The 22,240-nt window shown below is 41.8% G+C and overlaps 3 protein-coding genes and 1 long non-coding RNA gene across 6 annotated transcripts in view; 3 read left to right on the forward strand and 1 right to left on the reverse strand.

Moving 5' to 3' along the window:
• The window catches only part of rxrgb (retinoid X receptor, gamma b), a 29,801-nt gene extending 22,041 nt beyond the window's left edge, over positions 1-7,760 (forward strand). For all 3 annotated transcript variants that reach the window (XM_014333163.2, XM_014333162.2, XM_005920874.3), the window contains exons 3-10: positions 1,488-1,632; positions 1,993-2,172; positions 2,603-2,763; positions 3,487-3,616; positions 4,111-4,243; positions 4,531-4,622; positions 5,591-5,696; positions 7,232-7,760. In XM_014333163.2, the coding sequence (XP_014188649.1) occupies positions 1,488-1,632; positions 1,993-2,172; positions 2,603-2,763; positions 3,487-3,616; positions 4,111-4,243; positions 4,531-4,622; positions 5,591-5,696; positions 7,232-7,379 (1,095 nt within the window). In that variant the 3' untranslated portion in view covers positions 7,380-7,760. The remainder of the gene's footprint in view (positions 1-1,487; positions 1,633-1,992; positions 2,173-2,602; positions 2,764-3,486; positions 3,617-4,110; positions 4,244-4,530; positions 4,623-5,590; positions 5,697-7,231) is intronic.
• LOC121814383 lies at positions 5,703-7,130 on the forward strand. Its single transcript, XR_006054297.1, has 2 exons — positions 5,703-6,573; positions 6,883-7,130. It is a non-coding gene; the product is annotated as an uncharacterized LOC121814383 (long non-coding RNA).
• Positions 7,761-8,086: 326 nt separating the features above from the next.
• On the forward strand, positions 8,087-18,708 carry lmx1a (LIM homeobox transcription factor 1, alpha). The gene is made up of 9 exons (XM_005920876.3): positions 8,087-8,898; positions 8,989-9,034; positions 9,387-9,567; positions 14,353-14,573; positions 14,975-15,153; positions 15,750-15,827; positions 16,199-16,280; positions 17,893-18,072; positions 18,225-18,708. The coding sequence occupies exons 2-9, from the start codon at positions 9,007-9,009 to the stop codon at positions 18,365-18,367; spliced, it is 1,092 nt and encodes a 363-aa protein (XP_005920938.1). The 5' UTR covers positions 8,087-8,898; positions 8,989-9,006; the 3' UTR covers positions 18,368-18,708.
• Positions 18,709-19,951: 1,243 nt separating this feature from the next.
• Positions 19,952-22,240, reverse strand: part of LOC102298494 (selectin P) — a 7,016-nt gene continuing 4,727 nt past the window's right edge. The window contains exons 10-15 of the mRNA XM_042220055.1: positions 22,062-22,240; positions 21,719-21,904; positions 21,382-21,570; positions 21,117-21,305; positions 20,787-20,891; positions 19,952-20,696 (exon numbers count right to left, since the gene is read on the reverse strand). The exon at positions 22,062-22,240 is cut by the window's right edge and continues 18 nt beyond it. Coding sequence (XP_042075989.1) covers positions 20,632-20,696; positions 20,787-20,891; positions 21,117-21,305; positions 21,382-21,570; positions 21,719-21,904; positions 22,062-22,240 — 913 coding nt within the window. The 3' untranslated portion in view covers positions 19,952-20,631. The remainder of the gene's footprint in view (positions 20,697-20,786; positions 20,892-21,116; positions 21,306-21,381; positions 21,571-21,718; positions 21,905-22,061) is intronic.

Consider the following 22,240-nt stretch of genomic DNA (forward strand, 5'->3'; position numbering starts at 1 on the left):
TTGGAGTAGCTGATAACTGATTTTCTGATCAGTTAAATAATCAGCGATTTAATGAATTCATCAATCAGCAAAAATTTACTCCAAAAAAATCAATTTCATTTTACAGAAATCTTTACATATAGATTTAAAAAACAAACACGTGCATCACTCAGTAAACCTTGCATGTCTCATGCAGTATTTTCTTCATACCATGTGTTGAATAAAAAATGTATGAAGCATCAATAATCCATATGCAGTGCTCGTGGCCGTTTTCTACAGCATCCTGTTGTCTGTGTAAAGCTGCATGTTGTCTAAACGACAGTTTAAAAACACTTATTTTTTTAGATCATGCAAAATTAATTATGAAAACTCTATGCTACGCTGAATAGCTGCTCACTACAGACGCGCCAATAAGCGAGCACGCTGTTGCTGAAAGCTTATTTAGGGTGTGACCGCCTCCCTGCAGGCAGCCAGCATGCTGACATTAAACTGAATGACGGCAAAAAGAAACACTCTTGTGTGATGGTCTCTGCTGCAAATTCATGGATATAGAGTCCTAAATTCAGACTGCCATTGGAGAATATTGAGAGTGCACTTTGTAAATAAGTGATAGGATCTGTCAGAAGGATGTCCGATACTGTATATCATGCTGCATCATATAGTACAAGGTATATGTAGGCCAGGCTTGTTTTTTTCTGGTTGGAATCTGGAGATCAAGCAAATATGCTTTCCATGTGTCTCTCTGAGAGAGGATCGACAGGCTGGACGATGATAAGAAGAGAAAGAAGCAGATATGAAGAAATCAAAGGAGGCTTAACTTGTTGCTCTTTTTTTGGGAAACATATTATATTACACATTATTTCTAAATTGGCCATACTTTGTGGTTTGGAGTCTTGATGTACCATATTTGGGAGTTACTCGTATATCTCGTGGGGTTCCTTGGGGTCAGGTGCGAAACCCTACGCTGCAGTAAGAGATATAAATCATGTCAGTTGAAGTGTGCATTATTGTGCATCTACTTGGGATTAAAAGCTGCTGTAAGCACTGCTTATGATATAAAAAAAAAATGGCAGATAAAATACATTTGGCCTTCATTGGAGGTCTAACAGAAATGCCAACTGTCATCACAACGCATAAAATTCACCATGAGTTCCCTCTGCTGCTGAGTTTGAGAACTGCGCCTGCTCCACGTGACTCCCCCTTCCTGCGACTCTCCCTGTCAGCAAACATTAAAAAACCTGTATGACAGGCCTCAGCCCCTCCTACAGGCTGAGCATGTGATCATACCAAGACACTTTCACAATAAAGTGTGTGGGTGGGGGAACAAAAAAATATGAGTGAGCGGAAGACAAAATGAGAAAATAGGGGAAGGGAGAGAGTGTCATGAGACTACCACAAACTTTTCACTCTTACTTCCCCTCTGCTTCCTTCTCTGCTCTGTTCCGTTCAGCTCTGGCCACCTCAGCTTGAATTCTTTGTTCTCTCTTCTCTCTTCCTGTCATCTGCAGATGAACTCTATGAACAGTGTTAGCAGCTCAGAGGACATCAAGCCTCCGCCGGGCCTACAGAATCTGGGAAACATCAACTACCAATGTACGAGCCCGGGAGGGATGTCAAAGCACATCTGTGCCATTTGTGGGGACCGCTCCTCAGGTAATGTTAGCATGCAAGGACGGAGGAGAGGGATGGGCAAGCATATTTACACTCCCACTCACCACCACAACTCCCCCCACCCATCTGAGAACAGATAGCAGACAAAGACGAACTTGTTTGAAGTCGTTTGTTAAGTATTTTGTCAGGATTTGTGCCGTATGTTTCTGCAAATATCTTTTATCGGTGTGTTGTTACAAGTAGGTTGTCTATCATACAGAAAATAGTTAACACATTTCCAATCCTAATTCTAAAGATGTGCCCAGAAATTAGTCTACAAGCCAGTGCGACGCTTTATGCACTGTGGTGCAAGCTGAATAGTGGTCCTAGTCAATGTTGATCCTGTGGCTTTATTTTCCTCAGGAAAGCACTATGGTGTATACAGCTGTGAGGGATGTAAAGGTTTCTTCAAGAGGACCGTGCGCAAAGATCTCAGCTACACTTGTCGAGATAACAAGGAGTGCCTGATTGACAAGCGCCAGCGAAACCGCTGCCAATACTGCCGCTACCAGAAGTGCCTGGCCATGGGCATGAAAAGAGAAGGTGTGTATGGAGGGTTAGAAAAAGGTTGGTTCGAATTTTTAACAATATGTGACATTTTGCAGTTAAAATAAAATCACATGTGGTTTTGTCTTGTAGTAAAACTATCATTTTCAGGTAAATTCAGTTTTGTTTATTGAATGTTCTATATAGCGCCAAATTATGACAAGAGTCGCTTCAAGGCGCTTAATATTGTAAGATGAAGACGCTACAAGAATAGAGAAAATCCCAACATTCAGACGTTCCCCTGTGAGCAAGTACTCGGCAACAGTGGGAAGGGAAAAAACCTCATGGCAGAACCAGGCTCAGGGAGGCGCGGCTATCTGTCGCGACCGGTTGGAGGGGTTTTGAGTTATCTGCTAATATTACGGATTTTCTAGTCACCAATTCAGGATGTTTAAATGCTGTGTGGTTTTTTTGTGTCTGTGTGCAGCGGTGCAGGAGGAGAGGCAGCGTGGGAAAGAGCGGGGTGAGAATGAGGTAGAATCCACCAGCAGTTTCAATGAGGACATGCCTGTGGACAAGATCCTAGATGCTGAGTTGGCTGTAGAACCCAAAACAGAGACGTACAGCGACGGCAGCCCCGGGAACTCGGTAATTAATACAGACACTGGTCCATGTCTCTTTCACTGTTTGTATTATGAATCTGAGGCAGTTTTTTTGGGGAGAAACTAGATGCCAAGATGTGCTGTGCTATTAAGATATACTGATCTTATTATAAACATAAACACACAAGCTTGGCTAAATAGTTTTGAGTGTGAAGCTGGGACCGGATGGAATTGGGTCAGTTGAATATAAATAACACAAGCTGAGGAGTTTATGGGAATAAATCTAGGCTTTGCTCCAAAATTCTGACAAGCTACTTTGTGCAGTTGTCATAATCTCCTGGGTTAATCTGTTGAGATAATGTAGCCGAGCTGCCGAGTTGCTCTGTTCCAAAACTAACTCTTAAATCTGACAAGTTAGTAAACAAATTAAGTAAACACTGATTTGGCAATTTACCGGGTATGAGCTCAAGCACTTAAATGAATTTTAAAACCTAGAGGTTGGGTAACAGAGCCACAATTTAAAAGCTGTGCAGAACTTGGATTGAATTGTGCTTCAAGATATTTCTTCTTCTCTTCTTTGGTATGTAGAATTTAGGATTGTATTAAAACTACCGCAAGCAACGAGAGAAATTGTTGGTTTAAAAAGAGTTAAAAATAGCCACTGCTGCACCTGGTTACCAACGGTTGCTAGAAAAAGTTTAGATGTCACTAACAGTGCTTACAATCACATTAAATCGGTCTGGCACTTGTCCTACATGTTCTTCTCCAGACCAATGACCCCGTCACCAATATCTGCCAAGCAGCAGACAAGCAGCTTTTCACCTTGGTGGAGTGGGCGAAAAGGATCCCGCACTTCTCCGAGCTCCCCCTCGATGACCAGGTCATCTTACTACGAGCAGGTAGACACGCAAACACAAACCAGTGCATGCGGCAAGTTTATGCTCACACAAATATCAGACCACACACTCATACACAGCAGTTTCCTGCAAGGGTAAGCAGTCCTTTATCCTCCCTTCCCCCCCCCCCCCCCCCCCCTCCTCACTTTTTGTGTAGTATTTTCATTCAGCGTAGTTGCCGAGCCGATGTCAAGCAGTCTATTTAAGTCTTTTTTTTTTGTAACATCTAGTTTAATGGAGCAGTGAAACCAAAATAACTGGACCATTTGCATGTCCCAGCAGTGCAGTTTGCTGCCAGTGCTGACCTCTGCTGGGAGATTTAACACATGCCAGGACGATAAAGTGAAAAAGTCACAAAATGGATAATTAATTTTAAGCAAGCAGGGAAATCACAGAACATGTTGTGTGTATTTAATTTACACAAACTAAAGACAGGCTTTAAAGAGACGAGTGGATCGAGATGTCACTCGTTTTTCTTGTTCCTTTTTTGTGTCCAGGCTGGAACGAGCTACTAATTGCATCATTCTCGCATCGCTCGGTCACGGTAAAAGACGGTATCCTGCTGGCAACAGGTCTTCACGTCCACAGAAGCAGCGCCCACAGTGCTGGAGTTGGCTCCATCTTTGACAGGTAGGAAGGATTGAAAGATGAGACAAAAAGATAAAATAATGTGACATTTAGACTCCTTCATGATTAACCTCTTAATTCTGTATATTTTGTGGTTGGAGGCAACCCCCCCAACTGTAAATGTTACTAATGTCTTAACTGCATTCATTTCAGTGTGTTGTCATTTAAGCTAAGTACATATTTGCATAGAAATGCAAATTCTTTACTGAGAAATTATTCTAATTCTTGTACTGATTTAATTCAGTCCTATTTTTGTGACTCGTCATTGTTTCTTTCTTGATTTCCTGCAGAGTACTCACAGAGTTAGTATCTAAAATGAAAGATATGAAGATGGATAAGACGGAGCTCGGCTGCTTGCGAGCAATTGTCCTCTTCAATCCAGGTCAGTCTGGCCTCTTGAGACTGTTACATACCACCCAAAACAACATTTTCACCGACATTTCAGTTGTGTTATTTCACTGCTTATTTTAGTAACTGCAGAATCACTATACTGGATTCATGAAATTCATGTGAACATATTTGTCAAGTGCAATGTTGGTCATCATAATATTATGGCTAGTTGGAGAGATTTTACTGTGCACCCATGCGTTCCTAATGGCTCAGTCAGACTAGACTAAAAATAGGATAGTAATCTACTTTATATCAAGAAAAATTAGTGATTGCCTGGATTCTTTTTGCTGATTGTAAGTAGTTGCAGCAACCATTTTCAATTGCACAGGTGTCTTGGTAGAAGAAAACAACGTTGCTGAGCACCTGTGTCATATAAATCAGTCAATTAACCATCCTGCAGCAATTAGGTCATTATTTGTGGAGGAATTTCTGAATCTCTGTTTAAAATTTATGAGGTTCTGGCTGGACTCTAAATGTAATGATGCATTCAGTTTCCCTTGGAAGCAGGGCTGGGAGTGACATCACTCCCAAGTTGAGTGTGTTCCAGTAGTGAAGTCAGAAAAACAGGATTTATTTTGTTCCTTAGCAAGTAGAGCCATTCATACCACGATGGGGATACAAGGTGATGTTTGTTTGGGTTTGTTGTTGTTTTTTAACTGAAAAACACAACAGCAGCACATTTATGGTTCGAGCCTGCACGGTGTTCTGTATATGGCTTATTTAGTGAATCAAATATGTACAACAGTATTTTCACAGATTGAAAGTTGAGAACGCTGAAATTCAGACTTATAGCTTCAAATGGAATACACTGAATTTCTGTGTTGTTAGACAGCAACAGATTTATGATTGTTGCTCACAGTTAACAGCCATGTTATCACAAACAGACTGCAGAAAATTGACTCCATTCAGTCACAAACTAGCAGAATGACTTGTGTGTTTTGTTTTGGGTCTTTTTTCCAGATGCAAAAGGTTTGTCTAACCCAGCAGAGGTTGAGGGGCTGAGAGAAAAGGTCTATGCTTCATTGGAGTCGTATACAAAACAGAAGTACCCGGACCAGCCTGGCAGGTAGGAACTGTTCCATTACAACATCGATCATTTTTAAACACATTGCTGCACTGGATGTAAAGAATAATAAGGATGGCAGCTTGCATTATATTAGTACACAGCTCTTATGCAAGTAAAACACTTTTGCCTAACCACAACATTACATTTAAAAGGATGTAGGCTGATAACGCTATTTGTAACTGCAAATTGTTGTCATTGACTGTATTTTTTATTTGGGAGCTGATTGAGAGCAACAGGTATTAGAGGTAAAAGCACACACTGCAAACTTCCTGAAAAGTCAACACATCACAGCTGAGATGAAGAAAGAACACTTAAGAATATTTTGGTCACTATTGAGATCACAGTTATTATTATTATTACCCCATGAATATTTCACCTCACTGAAAAAACGTTTAATGGTGAAATTATGACATAAAGTGCACATGATTGAAGTGAAACTAACATGCCACAGCCCGGCAGTGAAAAAGATCACCACTGCAACATGTAATACTTTTTCTTGTTTGTTTTCATTAATCTAAATCATAAATCTCTGAGCAAAGAATTGATTTTTGAAAGGTAAATGTAACACTAGCTTGACTTTCTTTGAAATGGCTTACTGTGTACGGTATGTTGTCTCATGAAAAGTGAGATGTTTACAATATTAAAAAAAAAAATCTTGATATGCACTCACTATATTCTTTATTAGGAACATCTTGCTAGTCCTTTTGGGCCATATCGATATGATCGCTGCATGTCTATGATGGGATTCTCACGTTCCACCACATCCCAAAGGTGCTCTATTGGATTGAGATCCGGTGACTGTGGTGTTTTATCCTGCTGGAAAAAGCTATCGGAAAATGGGAACACTGTGATCAATAATGATATAGTCAGCACCAATGTTCAGATAAACAGTGATGTTTAAAGCGATGCTCAGTTGGAGCCCAAAATGTGCCAAGAAAATATCTCCCGCACACACACACTACCACCAACAGCAGCCTGAATTGTATACAGGGCAGAATGCATCCATGTTTTCATGGTGTTTGCACCAAATTCTGACCCTATTATTCTAATGTCACAGTAAAAATTGTGACTTATCAAATGAGACATTGTTTGTCCATTCCTCTGTGGTTCAATTTAGGTGGCGCTCTGTCCTTTAGCAGGTGACCCGGTGTGGTCTTGTTGCTGCTGTAGGCCATCTGCTTTAAAGTTTAATATGTTGTGCATTCAGAGATGCTCCCATGCATGTATTTTCTTTTTTGGACTATTCTCTGCAAACCGTATAGATGATTGTCACCTTTTGTCCTGAACTTCAGCAGGTCATCTTGATCATGTCTACATGCCTAAATGCAGAGTTGCTGCCATGTGATTGGCTGATTAGATATTTGCATTACAAAGCAGGTGAACAGGTGTATCAAACAAAGTGGCTAGTGAGTGTGTGTAAAATATGCCTTTTTTTTTTTTAATTTTTTTAAAACAACTTTGAACATGTGTGGAAGTGAGTTTTAAGCTCAGTTGTTCACGCCTCACTATTTGGCACGACTTTTTATTATTCTCAGGTTTGCCAAACTGCTGCTGCGCCTGCCTGCCCTGCGCTCCATCGGCCTCAAATGTTTGGAGCATCTGTTCTTCTTCAAGCTAATTGGGGACACGCCTATTGACACCTTTTTGATGGAGATGCTGGAGGCTCCGCATCAGATCACATGACACACGTCTTCCCCTTTCCCTTGTACATACTCCCGCATCATAAGCAATATGATGATGGAATTAAAAAGACTTGATTGAAATGTAAAACAGCTTATTTTGTACCCATTTAAAAAAAAATGCAATTAAAATGTTTAAAAAAAATGTGGTTGTGGGGATGGTGGAGTCAGAACACGATAAATTCCAATAAAGTTTGGAAGTTTGGAATTTTGTAAATAGCTAATTTCAGGTGTTTGTTTCAAAAGCCACCAAATGCAAAATTTGAAAAAAAAAATATCATATTTTATTCAAAGCGGAATTGTATAAAACAAAAACCATCCCTGCATTTCTTAAACGTGTCTGAGAATTCTTACAGAATAAAGTTATTTAAAAATGTACATGAAATATTTTGTGCATTGTGTTAATGCCTTATCACATTTTCTTTTATTAGCTGTGTTTGGTATCAAATATAAAGTGAACCTGCTATTTTCACCCCTCGTCCACCAGATGGCGTCCACAGAGTGCCATCAAGACGAGAGACGCTGCCTCACAGCATATTTTAGAGCTGTTTGCACGGATTCCTGTATCCTCCTCGTGGCTACGGTCTGTCAGAGTTACATGACTCGTCAGGGCCTCTGCAGGCTTCAGCATCACGAACTGCCAGGACCTCATCACAAAGACCTTTGATTTCATTAAGACTTGTTGGTGAAGATAATCCACGAAGAAATAGGAATCTACAGAGAACAAAAAAGAAAATAAATCTACGTCGGAATATGTGCCTATACTGGAATATGTGCTTATGCTGGAATGAGTCAGTATGTTGGCTGATATAACAAAATCCGCACGGGTTTGCAGTTGTCCGCAATAGTTGCAACTGGAGCTAGAATATAAAATAGCATACAGCCATATCTTGCTCACATGTTTCAATAGGAAAAATAGATGTTGTTATTTTGTAAACATCATTGGAATCTCTATGATCCCATTTACTGCCAAGACTGGGCTAAAGTGAAACTTTGTGAAGCCACTAATTCGCAGAAAAACCAAACTGATCATTTAAAGCTTTGGGGGGAAAAAAATCATCACTTAAGTGTGTGACCTTTTAACCTGCAGTTTACTGTGTTATCAAATCACAATTTGAATACTACTGGCATTGAGGCTTGTCGAGAGAGACACACAAGCGTGGGGGAGAGAGCGAGTGACCGAGGGAGGAGAGAGAGTGCCTGGCAGAGAAAGAGAGAGAGAGAGAGAGAGAAAGAGGTAACCTGCACCTGCACATGGAGGAAGTCTTACTCTGTTTCGCGCTCGCTCTCTCTCACTCTCTTTCCCGTTCACCCCTAATAGGATAATTGATAGACAGCCCAAATAGTCAATAACTGTGGACTCAGCGAGGTCGCTGGAAGCACTAAGCAGAAACTTTGATGCGCTGCTCTCTGCTCCGAGGAGCAAGTTGCAGGGGAACTTTGAGTGGCGGAGATGCTCTGAGCAGGACTGGGAGTTCATAACCAAAATCCTTCGCTGCTGACCGGAAACTCGCATTTTACAGGTATGCCACTCTTCTTAGAAAACTCTTAAGAAGAAAATCTTAGAAAAATGTTTTCCTTAAATTAAACCTTGGTGAAAATATATTTCGCAGCTTCTTCAGGGAACAGCAATGGTGGATATACCGGATACATCCTTAGGTAAGTAAACATGTATTTTATCAATATATTGAGATTAGATTCGTTTATTTTAAGCAACTTCATTTATGTTTTTTTATCAGCTCAACAGAATTACTCAGTTGCTAGAATTTAACAATTTGAAATTTTAAAAAGTGCTAACTTTAAAATAATTGTTCAAATGTATATCGCTCTTATAAAACACACGCACACATTTCCTCTGATTATAAAAGTGGAAAAGTTTGGTTAATTTGCCAACCTTCGTTCAGCCACTTGGTTACGCAAACAACAAAATTTGCCAGTTTTCATTTCTTCAGTTTTATCCTTCTCGCTGAACCAAAATATTTACCAATTAAAGGATTTCCGTGCATTGCAGATGTGAATCGGAGGGCAGTGTGTGCCGGATGCCATCGGTTGATCAGAGACAGATTCCTGCTCAGAGTCACTGACGGCCTCTGGCATGAGGACTGCGTGCGGTGCGCAGCGTGCGGGGACGCGCTCACGAACTCCTGCTTTCTGCGGGACCGCAAACTTTACTGCAAACGGGACTATGCTGAGTGAGTTATTATTTATAACTGTTTGGTTCATAGGTGGCGTAAGTAGTAGTTCCTTTTTCACGGGAAATCACCAATTTCAACTTTAACCAAGACGTGACAAAATAAAATTTGCAACTTGGGCACATATAATGCAACACACGCAGGCATGTTAAGAAAAAACTACCTAATATTTCTCATACAGTAAAAAAAAAAAAAGAAAAAAAATATTAAACGACTCTAACCATTAAAATGTTTGAATAAGTGTTTTAACACAACACTAAACTAATAAAGTTCTAAATAAGGTAGTAGTCGTTTTATGCAGCCTCCTGCAAAAATATAATCATGATATAGAAAAATATATATGACCTTTTCTGCCATTAAAAAAAACAACTATTTTATTTGACTTCAGTTTTGATCATTTTATTCTGAGGGCCAAACCTGATGGTGTATCATTGAGGTCATTTTTGCAACAGTACAGCTTTGTCCAGACTTGACCTTGACTAAGAAAGAGTGTGTGGTGTGTGTGGGGTGTGTGTGTGTGTGTTGGTGTGTGTGAAAAGAATAACTTCTCAAATAAGGCCAACATAAATATTTCTAATCCTTCTTAGTGTTGTATTGGGTAGACATGGATGCATTTTGTCTGCAGTTGTGTTTAAATGTGTGTATATGCCGTAATATGACTTCCAGTAAACTTGGCACAGTGCACTGAGAGAACAAGGTGACTGTAGGAGGAAGGGGTGGCAAGGGAGCTGGAATGTAAGAAAACTATTGTGTTGCGTTTGTCCGTACATGCACATGCACACACACAATAATGTGGTCACACCTTCATGCACAACCAGGGGTAAGGCTCAACTGACACATTGTCAAAATGTGTTAAAATTTTGAGGCCCACTGACGTGGCAACTGCAAGCTGGGGACAACATATGGTCCCCCACCCATCCACACACACAAAAAATAAATAAATTTAAAAAAAAAATCACCTACTGCTCATGCCCTCCTACCTCATTCACCAGCTCATCCCCCCTCAGCTTCCAAATACACTCTGCACACCCTAAAAGGCAACAACTCACATTATTTTTGAACAATTTGGTAATGGCTGTTCTGCCAAGCACACAGGGAAGCAAGGAAATGTTTCAACACACTCATGTTGGAGACATATACCTTTAAAGGAGACGGAGTGTTTTAGAAAAATATTTAGATTTAATTTCTGTAAAACAAAACAAAAAAATTAATGTACTTAGTGTCTTCAGTGGAGATAATAACACTTGGTGAAAACACGTAGTAAAGACTTGTACTGAGAGGTAATTAGGAGTGCACAGCCATATGTCAGAAGGTCTGGTGCATCCCTACAAGAGGGGCGGTGAGGATGGTGTGAACTTATTTTGGGGGACAGTGCGCTCCATGAGCCCTGGCGTTATGCGCCGTGGCATCTGGAAAGCTCTTCACACAGCAGCCCCTGTGTTGAGCAATGGGACAACGCCCAGCCGACCGTGAGTTATCTGACCTGATCAATTAGCAGGAGGCCTGGTGCCAAAGCTCCACCTCTGAGTCCACCCGTCATCCTTCCACCCCTGCTGTCCTGTCTGGAGTTACGACACCCAATAACACATGAGCACTACTTTTGACCACAATGAGGGTTTTAAAACTGTGCCAGTTTTTTTTTCTTCTCACCAACAAACTATGTCCTGCTCCCCCGTTCGGCTGATGCAAAACAAGTGTGATTATTCCATACTGTGACAACATTTGTCTTTTACCACATGCTGCATCGTCTGACTGAATCTTGCTTTGTTTTTACCTTTGTTTCATCAGTGCCGGCCATACCATGAAGCCTGGCCCATTCATGTGGTTTGTAAGACAATAATGCTAATATTTGCCAGTACCAGAGGACTGTACAGATTTCAATTTTATATATATTTATGCATCTAAAATGTTTCTTTTTAATAACAAATAGGAACATGAGGATATAATATATGTGCCACAAAGGAATAATAACATTAAAAAAGGGTTGAAAATTAAAAAAAAATAACTTAATTAAAGTAGTTTATCTCTTTTTGGATGATCTAATGTGTGTGATATAACAAACAAGATGCATAAAAACATTTTTGTTTTAACAGAACTTTACTGATTTTCATTGTCTGTCCCAGTTACTGGGGCAGACAAGACTAACTTAAACATATTTAAACTCATTCAGTATCTGAGAAAGTAATCACAACAAAAATAAATAAATTCAATGTGTTTTCATATCATAATACTTTCTGATAGTCATTTTTTCCTCTTTAATTTAATTTTTGATTATATCAAAACATTTTGAATTAAATTTTTTATAAAGACCAGCTGAGCAGAGGGGTTTTTGCACCTCAAGCGTGGGGGGGGGGATCCATCTGTTTTTCTTCCTCTTATCCAACCCGAGGGTTGCATTGAAAAAACACAGTATTTAAGCGTTAATTATAAAGTCATCGGCAGTATGTGTGGTATTAGCTTGCAGTCATTTCCCCACATTTTAAAGAAGCCGCTGAAGCTTTTCTAACTGTAATCATTAATTTACAATAATCTGATTCTTTTAGACGACTGAATGCAGTTGTTTTTAATAATGCTTGTTTTATTCCATAGTTTATACATTGGCTGTCTGACCTGTAGTGACTCCAGTTTTCTGAAGCCGAATGCAGAATCCTGTCTGACAGCGTGTCTTCAGCTTGGTTTAGGTTAACTAAACGGTTCAGCGGGCAGGTGGACCGGACAGCAGATTGGTCGTCAGATCTTCGGTGTGACTCGCTGTGCACTTGACCTGACGATCTGTATCTGATACATAGCTCCCGCTGGTGTGTGCGTTCAGCAATGGATCTAAGTTAACCTGATCCAGAAACAAGATCTGTCTCTCTGCTTGTCCACTAGACCAGCAGTCTGTTTGCCTGACTGCCAAAGGTCAGCACTGAAGTCAGAGCAAGAACAATGAAAGAGGAGGGCTTGAGGAAAACTGTGAGTTTGTCTGTGTACATTTCTGCTAAACACTCATCTTTTTATACAGTGCTTCCGCATTAGGAGTGCCTCACCCAGACCATGTCAGTGTGGAGGAGTGCAAAATTTTGCTGACTTACTCCTCTGTAATGATCTTGTCACTAATTGCCATGTCTAAATCCAGCGTGACTGAGTGTTCCCGCTCTCCTGGCCGAGCCTCTGGGCCAATCATGTCAGCGGAAACTCTGAAATATTAAACACCTTGAGCCACTCCATAAGTATTGGAGGTACTCTTACCTTTGCATTAACGACGCTTAAGAGTACTGGGGATAATTAGACGAACTGGATAAGGCGTATAATGGAAAAGCGCTTCTCGAAACACGAATGATCTCAAAACATTAATGCCCATAGTTTCTTCTTCACTGGCATTAGCATCATACTGAGATGTCAAATCAAATGCTTTGCGGTATCTCAGAGACCCAGAAACATTCAGGGTATTTCCTCTGCCACACTTCCTTTGAAATATTTGATTGATGCATCTTGTGTTGCCACAGGAATGCACATTCCACAGACGGTATGTTGACCATATTAAAGCACATACCATTGAAGCTGTGGGGCAGACAACTCAGATGGGTCAAGCAGACCGACCCTCCTGAGCTTCTGGGAAGGGGCTCTTATCATCGCCATAGTGACCCCAGAGCAACAGTAAGAGGTCTTAGCAATGTCTGGCTTTAGGACGTACGAGCTCCGGAGCCTTTGACAGGGATATGTCAACATGGCTGTTAGTTTTATTTTCAACTTAAAAATTTATTTGCTTGGAAATATTGTTCTCATTCGGAATTTGAAATATATCCAAGAATTAATTAATTTGCTTAAGTTTGGGTGTATTTTTTTTTCTAGGTAGTGTAAAAATTTGCAGTATCTTTGTACTATTAAGTAGAAAGTCAATAAAAACAACATTACACAATTTATTCAAATTAACTTATTAAAGTAAATAAAATAGATTCGATGTGATTAGGACATACAGAATAATAATTGTGGTTATTAATGTGTCCATGCACAGTGTTAGAATAACCTCCAATGCTCCTATTTTCTGATGGTTTCACAGTATCAAGAAAAAGACTTTTCTCATGAGGCACATGGAGTATTTTTATTTGGAAACAAAAAAGGGGAAAAGCTGTCACTTTCTCATGCCTCTGTGCTGACTGCTCTGGTGACCTAGTCAAGTCTGGAGACAAACGCCAGCTCCAGAATGATGACGCATCATCCTGCGTGACAGACCCAAAATGCGGAGGTGCCAGCCAGCGGACAATGGTCCTGCTGCTTGAGGGCTGGCTCTGTCTTTGTCTACTTCTGGTTAAGCAGACTTACGGATAATTCCACGGATAATTCCTGGGACCAGTGGCTCAGTCTCTCCCACCAGGAGATCTGATTCCACCCCTCTGCCTGGAGCCATGGCCTGCCGAGAGCCTTTCTCCTGCCTCCCCAGGAGCGCAGCCTCGGACACGGCAGTCGGAGCCACGGCAACAGTCTCTGAGGCTAAGCTCACCAGTACTGGTTGCCAGGCGCTAAGATACACACCCGACATACTAAGGGTATGTGTCTGAGTGGTCCGGGCAGGAGGGGGGGAAAGGCGAGAGAAGTCAGGCTGGCGGTTGTTTTGAGTGACAGCTCGACTCAGCAACATTCTCAAAGTCTACCCAGCATTTTTTGGTTTTCTCATAGAGTCCCATCTTACTGATGTGTGAGGGGGTCCTCAAGTGTCTAAAGAAAACAAAATCCCTATTCTCTGTTATTTACTCAGCTCTCACACTTTCTCTCTCTGTGCGCTTGCTTTCCTCCACTGTTCAGTCTGTTTGCAGTGCGTTGTGCAGGGTGCACAGAAGCCATCTCTCCCGCAGAGCTGGTGATGCGTGCGGGGGCCGCTGTGTTCCACCTGCGCTGTTTCACCTGCAGCGTTTGTTCCTGCCGCCTGCAGACAGGAGATCGCTGCGTCCTCAGGGAGGGACAGCTACTATGTGCCAGAGAGGGCTACCACCAATGTCTGGCCAGTCCTAGCTCTTCTGAAACAGGTACAGAAATTGCATGCTTTCATGCTGCTCTTTGATTTGTAATAAATTCACAATCCATTTTGATGATTAAATCCCACTTTAAGAATTCAAACTCTGTCCAGCATTGGGTAAAATAAGCACATTTTAGTTTGAGTAACTAACTGTAACAGTGCAATAAAAACATTGCCAAAATAATGATTCAAGTGAAGTGGTAAAATACCAGTTCAAGTTGGGACATAAAAATAATCCTGGGAGACACAGAAAAGCCCAAAACTCAGCCCGACATCAGCCAGGTTGATGTAAAGTATCTGCATTTTAAACAAAAACTAAAATTCTTATAAAAAAATATTTAAACATTGGCAGGCATGAATTTTCCTGTTTTTATGTGAATATTTTCAATCATATCTATGCCTGTCCTCTAGGTAAAAGTAATGATGAAGATGAAGAAGTTGAGGAGGAATCTGGAAGGATTGCAGGCAGAAAAGTTAAATCAGACGATGTGGAGAGCAAACGCCCCAAAAGACCTCGCACTATTCTGACCACTCAGCAAAGACGCACCTTTAAAGCATCCTTTGAGGTCTCCTCCAAGCCTTGTCGAAAGGTAAAGAAAAAAAATATCTTCTGTTACTTTGCATTCAAGTTAAAACTATGAATCTATTTCACATGAGGACCTAACATAGACTAGTGTTAGAAATTTTCATACAGCACTGTCTCATCTTTACACTTATTTTATTCATTGTTTAAGACAAGGTGCAAGGGCTAAGCCTTTTACTAGCTTGTACAATCCAGAGACCCTTTTACCTCATATTGTGAAAGAAAGCCATTGTACCATGTGTCACCTTGACAGAATGAACAAAAAAAAGGAGAAAACTTCATTCAAAAATATGTGACATGGTTTCATGTATCTTCTGTACATTATTATCACCGTACTGCGGGTGGGTAGTTGGGCAGTTTTGTTATAAGTGACATTGCTAAATTCCTCATGAACGGACTTTAAAAGTACCAAAGTAAAGATTTTTGAAAACATAGCAGTTATTTTCACAAAACAAATAAGCATCATGAGTGTTTCTTTAAACAAATTTGTGCTAAATTTGTGATGTGACGCAGATTTTTATTATCCTTCAAATGACCTCCTCATTCTTTTTTTTTTACCCTCGCATTCTGTCTTTGTGTTGCCCTCCTGAATCTTAATCCAAGGTAAGAGAGACCTTGGCAGCTGAGACTGGTCTGAGTGTCCGGGTGGTGCAGGTCTGGTTCCAGAACCAAAGAGCCAAAGTAATTCAAAGTACACACACGCGCACGCACACACACACACACACACTCATGCACTGCTAATAAAAGCCTTCTTTCTGCACTGTATTCGTAAGCCAGAGTGGAAATCAGCCTGGTTATCTGTTCATACAGGAAACTGATGACATCTCATGGAGAGATCACTGTAGATTAAACCCAATATTTCCTCACAATTTGGGCTCATGTGTGGCTGCCCTCTACTTCATTCTTGATACTTTACAACTGAGTGAACACAAGCATACTCCTGGGTGGTAGATGGACTGTGGAGTGGGAGGACAGTTTTTTACAGTAGACTTGAGGATTTGACTGCACTGAGGCATTAAAGAGCTTTAATGTCTCTCGATGCATGTTTTTAGATGAAGAAACTGGCCAGGAGACAACAGCAGCAGGAGCAGCAACAGACTCAGGAGCAGTGTGAACACCCATCGCATCACACAGGTATTATTCATAATTGCTTTTGTTCTCGCTGTAAGAAAATGTACCGTTTTCTCTATTTATTTATCAGTTTCTAATAGGTAATGGGCAATACCTTGACTAAAGATTTTATTCAGCCTTTAAGTTATACAAAGTTCAAATTCAATTTATATAAAGCTTAGCTTTTTTTTTTTTTTTTTTTTTTTTTTTTTTTTTTTTTTTTTTTTTTTTTTTTTTTTTTTTTTTTTTTTTTTTTTTTTTTTTTTTTTTAAATACGGGACAGACTGGGGAAAAGAAAGAGGGAAAGAAAAACAGCGGGGATGAGGGACGGGGATAAAGGGCAAAAAACAACAAAATAAGCAGACAAAAAATACATCTATCAATCATCTGGATCACCTGTTGAGAAAGGGAAAAAAAAGAAAACAAGCAGAAGAAAAAAGAGCAACATAATAAACAACATCACGATGATCTATGTGAATATAACTGTAAATACTAAATATTAAACATTATTGTGCAGCACGTAAGATCAACAGAACACAGTGTGCTTTGAGGTAGGAGCCAAAAAGGGTGTAGTTTGTGTGTGTGAGCACCCGTGTGTACACCTGTGAGCATGAGCGCGCTTGTATTTAAAAGGTTCCTTCATGTAATGATCTGCTAGAGGGTGTGGGGGGGCCACAGCCCCGTCCTCCAGGGCATGAAGCAGGTATGGAGGAGATCAAAACTCCAGACATCCAGAGGCCCCCAGAACACAAGAGACCAAGGAAGACCAACAGAGGGGCAGCCGCGCCACTGTCCCAGAAAGAGCTGAGGAGAGTCCCAGATGAGGGCTCACTCAGCAGCCGCGGAGCAGAAGCCAGGGGGGGTTGCAGTGACGTGCCCGTGAGCTCCGCCGGCAGCCAGCTGCGCCAGAGTGACCGAGCCCCAGGCCGAGAGGCCGAGGGCACCCCACCCCCGAAGTGGCCCGAGCGAGCCCCAGGCTCCAGGCCCCGACAAGCAGCCACCAAGGAGTGAGCCGGTGGGTACCCGGACGCCCATCCACAGACACAAAGAACCACCAACGCACCGATGTCTGATGTCAGGCCCTCCAAACCTTGGAGGGCATGAGATGTCCCCAGAGAGGTGGAGTCTGATACCCAACCTGACATATAGACACAGACATACAGGCACACACAGATGCTCTCATATGCAATTACTCAACACTCACCCAATGTGGAGACAGACATAAAGAGACGCTGTACACACGATCACACTCCCCAAGCGTACTCTACGAACCGGGTCTAGGTACCCTTGCCCCTGGAGGGGGAAACTGCACCAAGACCCAGGTAGTGTTTCCCTTTTCCCTGCAGTGGAGAGAAGCAGACTGCCCCGGCTCGGCAGCAGCAGGGAGGCCCCACATTCCAGACCCCAATCGGACGGCCAACTTCTCCTCCCAGCCCCCCTGCTCCAGCAGGCCGCAGAGAACGGGGGTGTGAGAAGACTCCAAAGTTTAGAGCTAAAGTTTAGCTTTTAATTGTTTTGAAGGGGTTTCTGGAGTTAAAACAGGCTAAAATCATTAACAGAGAACTCTGTTACTTTAACTACATTAACTCATAAACACACAGCTCTGTGATCTCCTTTGGTTTCCTATGCTTCATAGCGCCCTCCAGTGGCAGTGTGACCTCTGAGATGAAGCACCTCGGGTCCTCTTATGTCCATATTGAACTGCAGCAGCAGCAGATGGGAATGACCACACTGGAACAGCAGGACTGGGACATGGACCCCTTCAGACAGGGCCTGACCCCGCCTCAGATGCCAGGGGATCACATGCATCCTTATGGTAAAAGATCTCAACGCAGTCAAATCCTCAGCTTATTTTAAGCCTTTTGTAAAACAAACATGAAATAAACATAATTTTAAAAGTAAAAAAATGTACTTTTGATATTGCTGGTATTAGTTTAAACTTCAAATAATAATTTATATCTTTTTAAGGTTTCAAGAGCCTGTATGGCGATGTGGACAGAGACCCGCTGTGTCATATGGCTGACGGCGACTGCCTCTCTCTTGGCGACTCCTCGCCACTCACTCCTATTGACCGCCTCTACTCCATGCAGGACTCATACTTCACCTCGTGAGGGTGGCTATCAGATTCAGACAGACTGAATTTATCTCAGAAATGTGGTAATTTGGTACGTGGACGTAAAATGTTAGAAGGGGACAGGGGTACACTCACAGTGATACCATGCAATACTATACCATGTTCACCTCTATACAAACCCAATTACACTCCTGCCTCTTATGCTTTAAAATCTCTTCGGAGTCTCCTGTACGTGCATGACACTGAACTCTCATTATGTTTGAATGCTAGATTATGAGAGCGTAACTGCATCTACTCATGTAAATAGTTGACTGGGTGTGTATTTGTATTTATTCTCCAAATGTGTGTGTATGCTGTTCATCTCGATCGAATTAACAATAATCAGAAAATAATAAACATGAAACGGTGATTGTTCACTATGGTGTTGCTACAAACCACGGGGTGATTTGTCCATATGAAAATGGGATATTCATGCTGAGGGTTAGAGGCAGGTCAGTCCATCCTCAGTGCTTATCAGTCCGATCTAGGTGACGGGTCAGTGAGACATCTTCTCCTGGCTGTTGAATGGATCGTCAGATTGTAAAATGCTGGGCTATGACAGCCGTATGGGTCAGTGGCAGGTAAGCATCACATCCACGCCGCCATCATCAACGCTCACATTGTGCTTTTCTTGGTCAAAGCCCTTTGCTGCATTTTTCTGCCTTTTCCTTCCTTCAGTCAAAGAGGATGGGAGGAGGGGGAGGTGGGGGACCACCCAGGCGCTGTGCCCAGCTGGAATGCACCAATCATGGGAAGGGAGGTTGCGAAAACCCACGGAGGGGGCTTCAGACAACGGAGTGGCTGAAAGCTGTGTCAGGGGAGAATGCCCAGGGTGACACGGAGATATGAAGCCCTACTGTATGGAGTGCCTCCTTGCCCCAGCCGTGAACCCTCTCCTGGACCCATCTCATATTTCCCACTATGAAATCAGACCTTGCAAAGCAGAGAGCTCAAGTCAATGGTCAGGAACAATCTAACTGTCTGTCACCATAGTACACTACTGCCAACCAGAGCTAAAGAAGCAAGCAGCAGAGTATACCTACAGTACGTCTGTGTTTCGCAGTCCCTCAGTATCTGTTTCTGTATCTGCTCTGAGCGTCTGCTGGCATGTGCATGTGTTCATTCTCATGTGTTAGATGGAACAACACTCTTTGTTGTAGGGCCTAACATAACATAATGTATTCCTTGTATCTATAGGTGAATGAAAAGAGGGGGGAAAAAAGGCTTAAATATCGGGGAAGAAAGCCAAGGTGGTCACCTGGGGGAGCCTTTTACCTTCTTGTCTGTGTGCAGTTGGCATACGTAGCAGGTGAGAAGACCAAAAAAAAAGTTCACACTGTGATCATACGGTCACAGCGGGTAGCAATAACCTCATTATTATTCCGATGGTAGCCAAACAGTTTCCTGTCAACAGTGCGGTTATTTATTGCACACTCCATGCCAACCACAGGCCACAAACCCTCTGTCTTTTAACTGCTATAATTGGCTTCATGCTGTTGCAGTGCCAAGACAGATGCACACGCTTTGCTGAACGTACTCCAAAGGATGCTTGCAGATTATAAATAAAGTCTGTTTGCACACATAGACCAGCAAGGTTTAATGCAGTAGATACAGTCATACCATGGAAATGTATCATTTCAGCCACTGGACTTACATATTCACAAATATGACACACATTTCAATAATCAGTGTAATGGGTGGGGGTAGTCATTGTGGGATCAGTGCCCAGTTTGACACTGAGTTGATCACCTCCTCACCATATCCTATGATGGGAGCTTTCTGGTCACCAAATGTGCTAAATTGACAGTTAACGGCATTTCGGCAAGCCTAGAGATTTCTGGGAACATTCCCAATTGACCCCACAGCATTCAAATGGCAAATGTGTAAAATATGAATTTCTGATGACGACCTGACAGGACAGGGTTATTCCAGATTGTACCACATGATACTGGACATAGCTGAAAGAATGCCAGCAGTAAAATGGGACTGAATGAGTCAGGGAAGAGTAAACATAAAACAATGAAAAAGCAAATGAAACAACAGTTTTCTGAGATTTTTTTAAATTTTATTGACTTTTGGAAATTTTCAGGGAGGACCTATTGCAACAGCTGTAGACATACTTTATGTATCGTGGATGAAGTCTGTCATATGAATTGCTATTGCTTAAGCGAGAGCAAGTAGATGCAGTAACTACCAAGCTTCTTAGAATAATAATAATAACAAGCAAAAAGTAAAATCACATCTCAAAAAAAGAACAAGAGGTCAAAACTCAAACGCTGGATTCTCTCTTTCACCCCATGTCGGGACATCAGAAGTGATCATATTTCCTACAAAGATGAAAAGATGGGATTAGAAGTGTGCTCACCCTGCTACACCACACTGTATGTGTAAATGTGCATCACTACAGTAAGTTTCACCTGTTTTCTTAAATTGTTTCATGATCAACACAGTCAGAAGTATCACAACAGCAATTCCCGCCCCTGCGCCAGTGTACAGCAACATGGCAGACCCTATCGACATACCTGGCGTGGGATCACATAAAGATTTTAATGAAGCTTTAGGGAACTGTTCTCAGTGTATACTTCATGGCCAGCAGAAGTCATTGTTTTATAGTGTATGTTGATATTAGTTTGGGTTTTGCCTGTATCACACCACACAGTGTGCAAGAGAAGACTCCTATCTTAGAAAATGGTGTCATTTATAAATTACGGGGGAAATAACATTTTAAACTACAGAGAATAATTTACCTGTGCAGCTGGGCAGGCTGTCATTCCAGATCCCAGTGGCAGAGCAAAGCATCACTGCTGTGCCATTGAGGGTGAATCCATCTTTACAGCTGAAAACGCATTCAGAGCTAAAGCTGAAATTCCCCAGAGGATGAGAGCAATTCATAGACAGGTCTGAGGAGAAGGCACGGATGGCCTTACACTGCACAGCTAAAAAGGACAGCAACTACAATTACATAAGATCAATGAATATGTAATAACATTCAAAGTATTGCTATGCACTTACGTCGACAGGTGGGTGGATCCTGATTCCAGTGGCCGGAGGTGTTGCACATCATAGAAGATCTTCCTTTCAGCCAGAAACCTTTATTACATTTAAAGTCACACTGTGAGCCATAACTGAAAGGAGAGTTCAGATGGCTGCAGTTCATCCTCCCATGCTGTGGTGATTTGGCCAGCAGGGGGCATTGGCGTGCTGTGGATAACATAAAAACAGTATAGGCTCAGTACAGCTTCACTTTTGACTTTCCGGGTGGTGTAGAGTTTGGAACTATTTAATGTATGGACACAGATTAAGAAGGACTTTATGTGGATGGCAACCGTATCATGTTTTGGTTTATTACCCTGACAGCCTGGTATTTCTGTGCTCCATGTGCCCGCAGAGGTGCATTCAGTGTCAGGAATCCCAGTTAGCAGAAAGCCGTCCTCACAGGTTGATGTGCACCTAGAGCCAAAACTGAACTCGCCATGAGAATGAGAGCAGTCTAAAGTCCCATGAGAAGGAGGAGTGAGAATAGGACACCTTTCAGCTATAAAGGAAAAAAACTCACAGCACATAGAGAGGAACAGAGCAGATTATTAGCTTTTTTTAAGAAAAAAGTGTAGCTGTGCAATTTAAATTATGGAAAAAGGAGTTTATCGGTCTGTTTCTGATACACTGGATATTGATACAAAGAGTGTTTTTACCTAAGCAATGGGGAACAGCTCTGTTCCACATGCCCATGGAGGTGCACTCTGTGATAGCTGTACCATTTAGCACAAAACCTTCTGCACATGTTGATGTGCACACAGAAGCAAAACTGTACTCTCTGTGGGGATTAGAGCAGACTAAGGACCCATGAGAGGGTGAGTTCAGAGTGGGACAC

This window comes from Haplochromis burtoni, unplaced genomic scaffold (genome assembly GCF_018398535.1).
Source record: "Haplochromis burtoni strain Fernald_Lab_line unplaced genomic scaffold, NCSU_Asbu1 Contig_42, whole genome shotgun sequence".
Classification (NCBI taxonomy): Eukaryota; Metazoa; Chordata; class Actinopteri; order Cichliformes; family Cichlidae; genus Haplochromis; species Haplochromis burtoni.

What these genes read in the sequence shown, in the direction of transcription:
- lmx1a (XM_005920876.3), top strand. Translation starts at nt 9,007, where the DNA reads ATGGTGGATATACCGGATACATCCTTAG. An exon ending in CCTCCAAGCCTTGTCGAAAG is followed by an intron (nt 15,154 to 15,749) that starts GTAAAGAAAAAA and finishes TCTTAATCCAAG; the next exon opens with GTAAGAGAGACCTTGGCAGC. An exon ending in ACACCCATCGCATCACACAG is followed by an intron (nt 16,281 to 17,892) that starts GTATTATTCATA and finishes TATGCTTCATAG; the next exon opens with CGCCCTCCAGTGGCAGTGTG.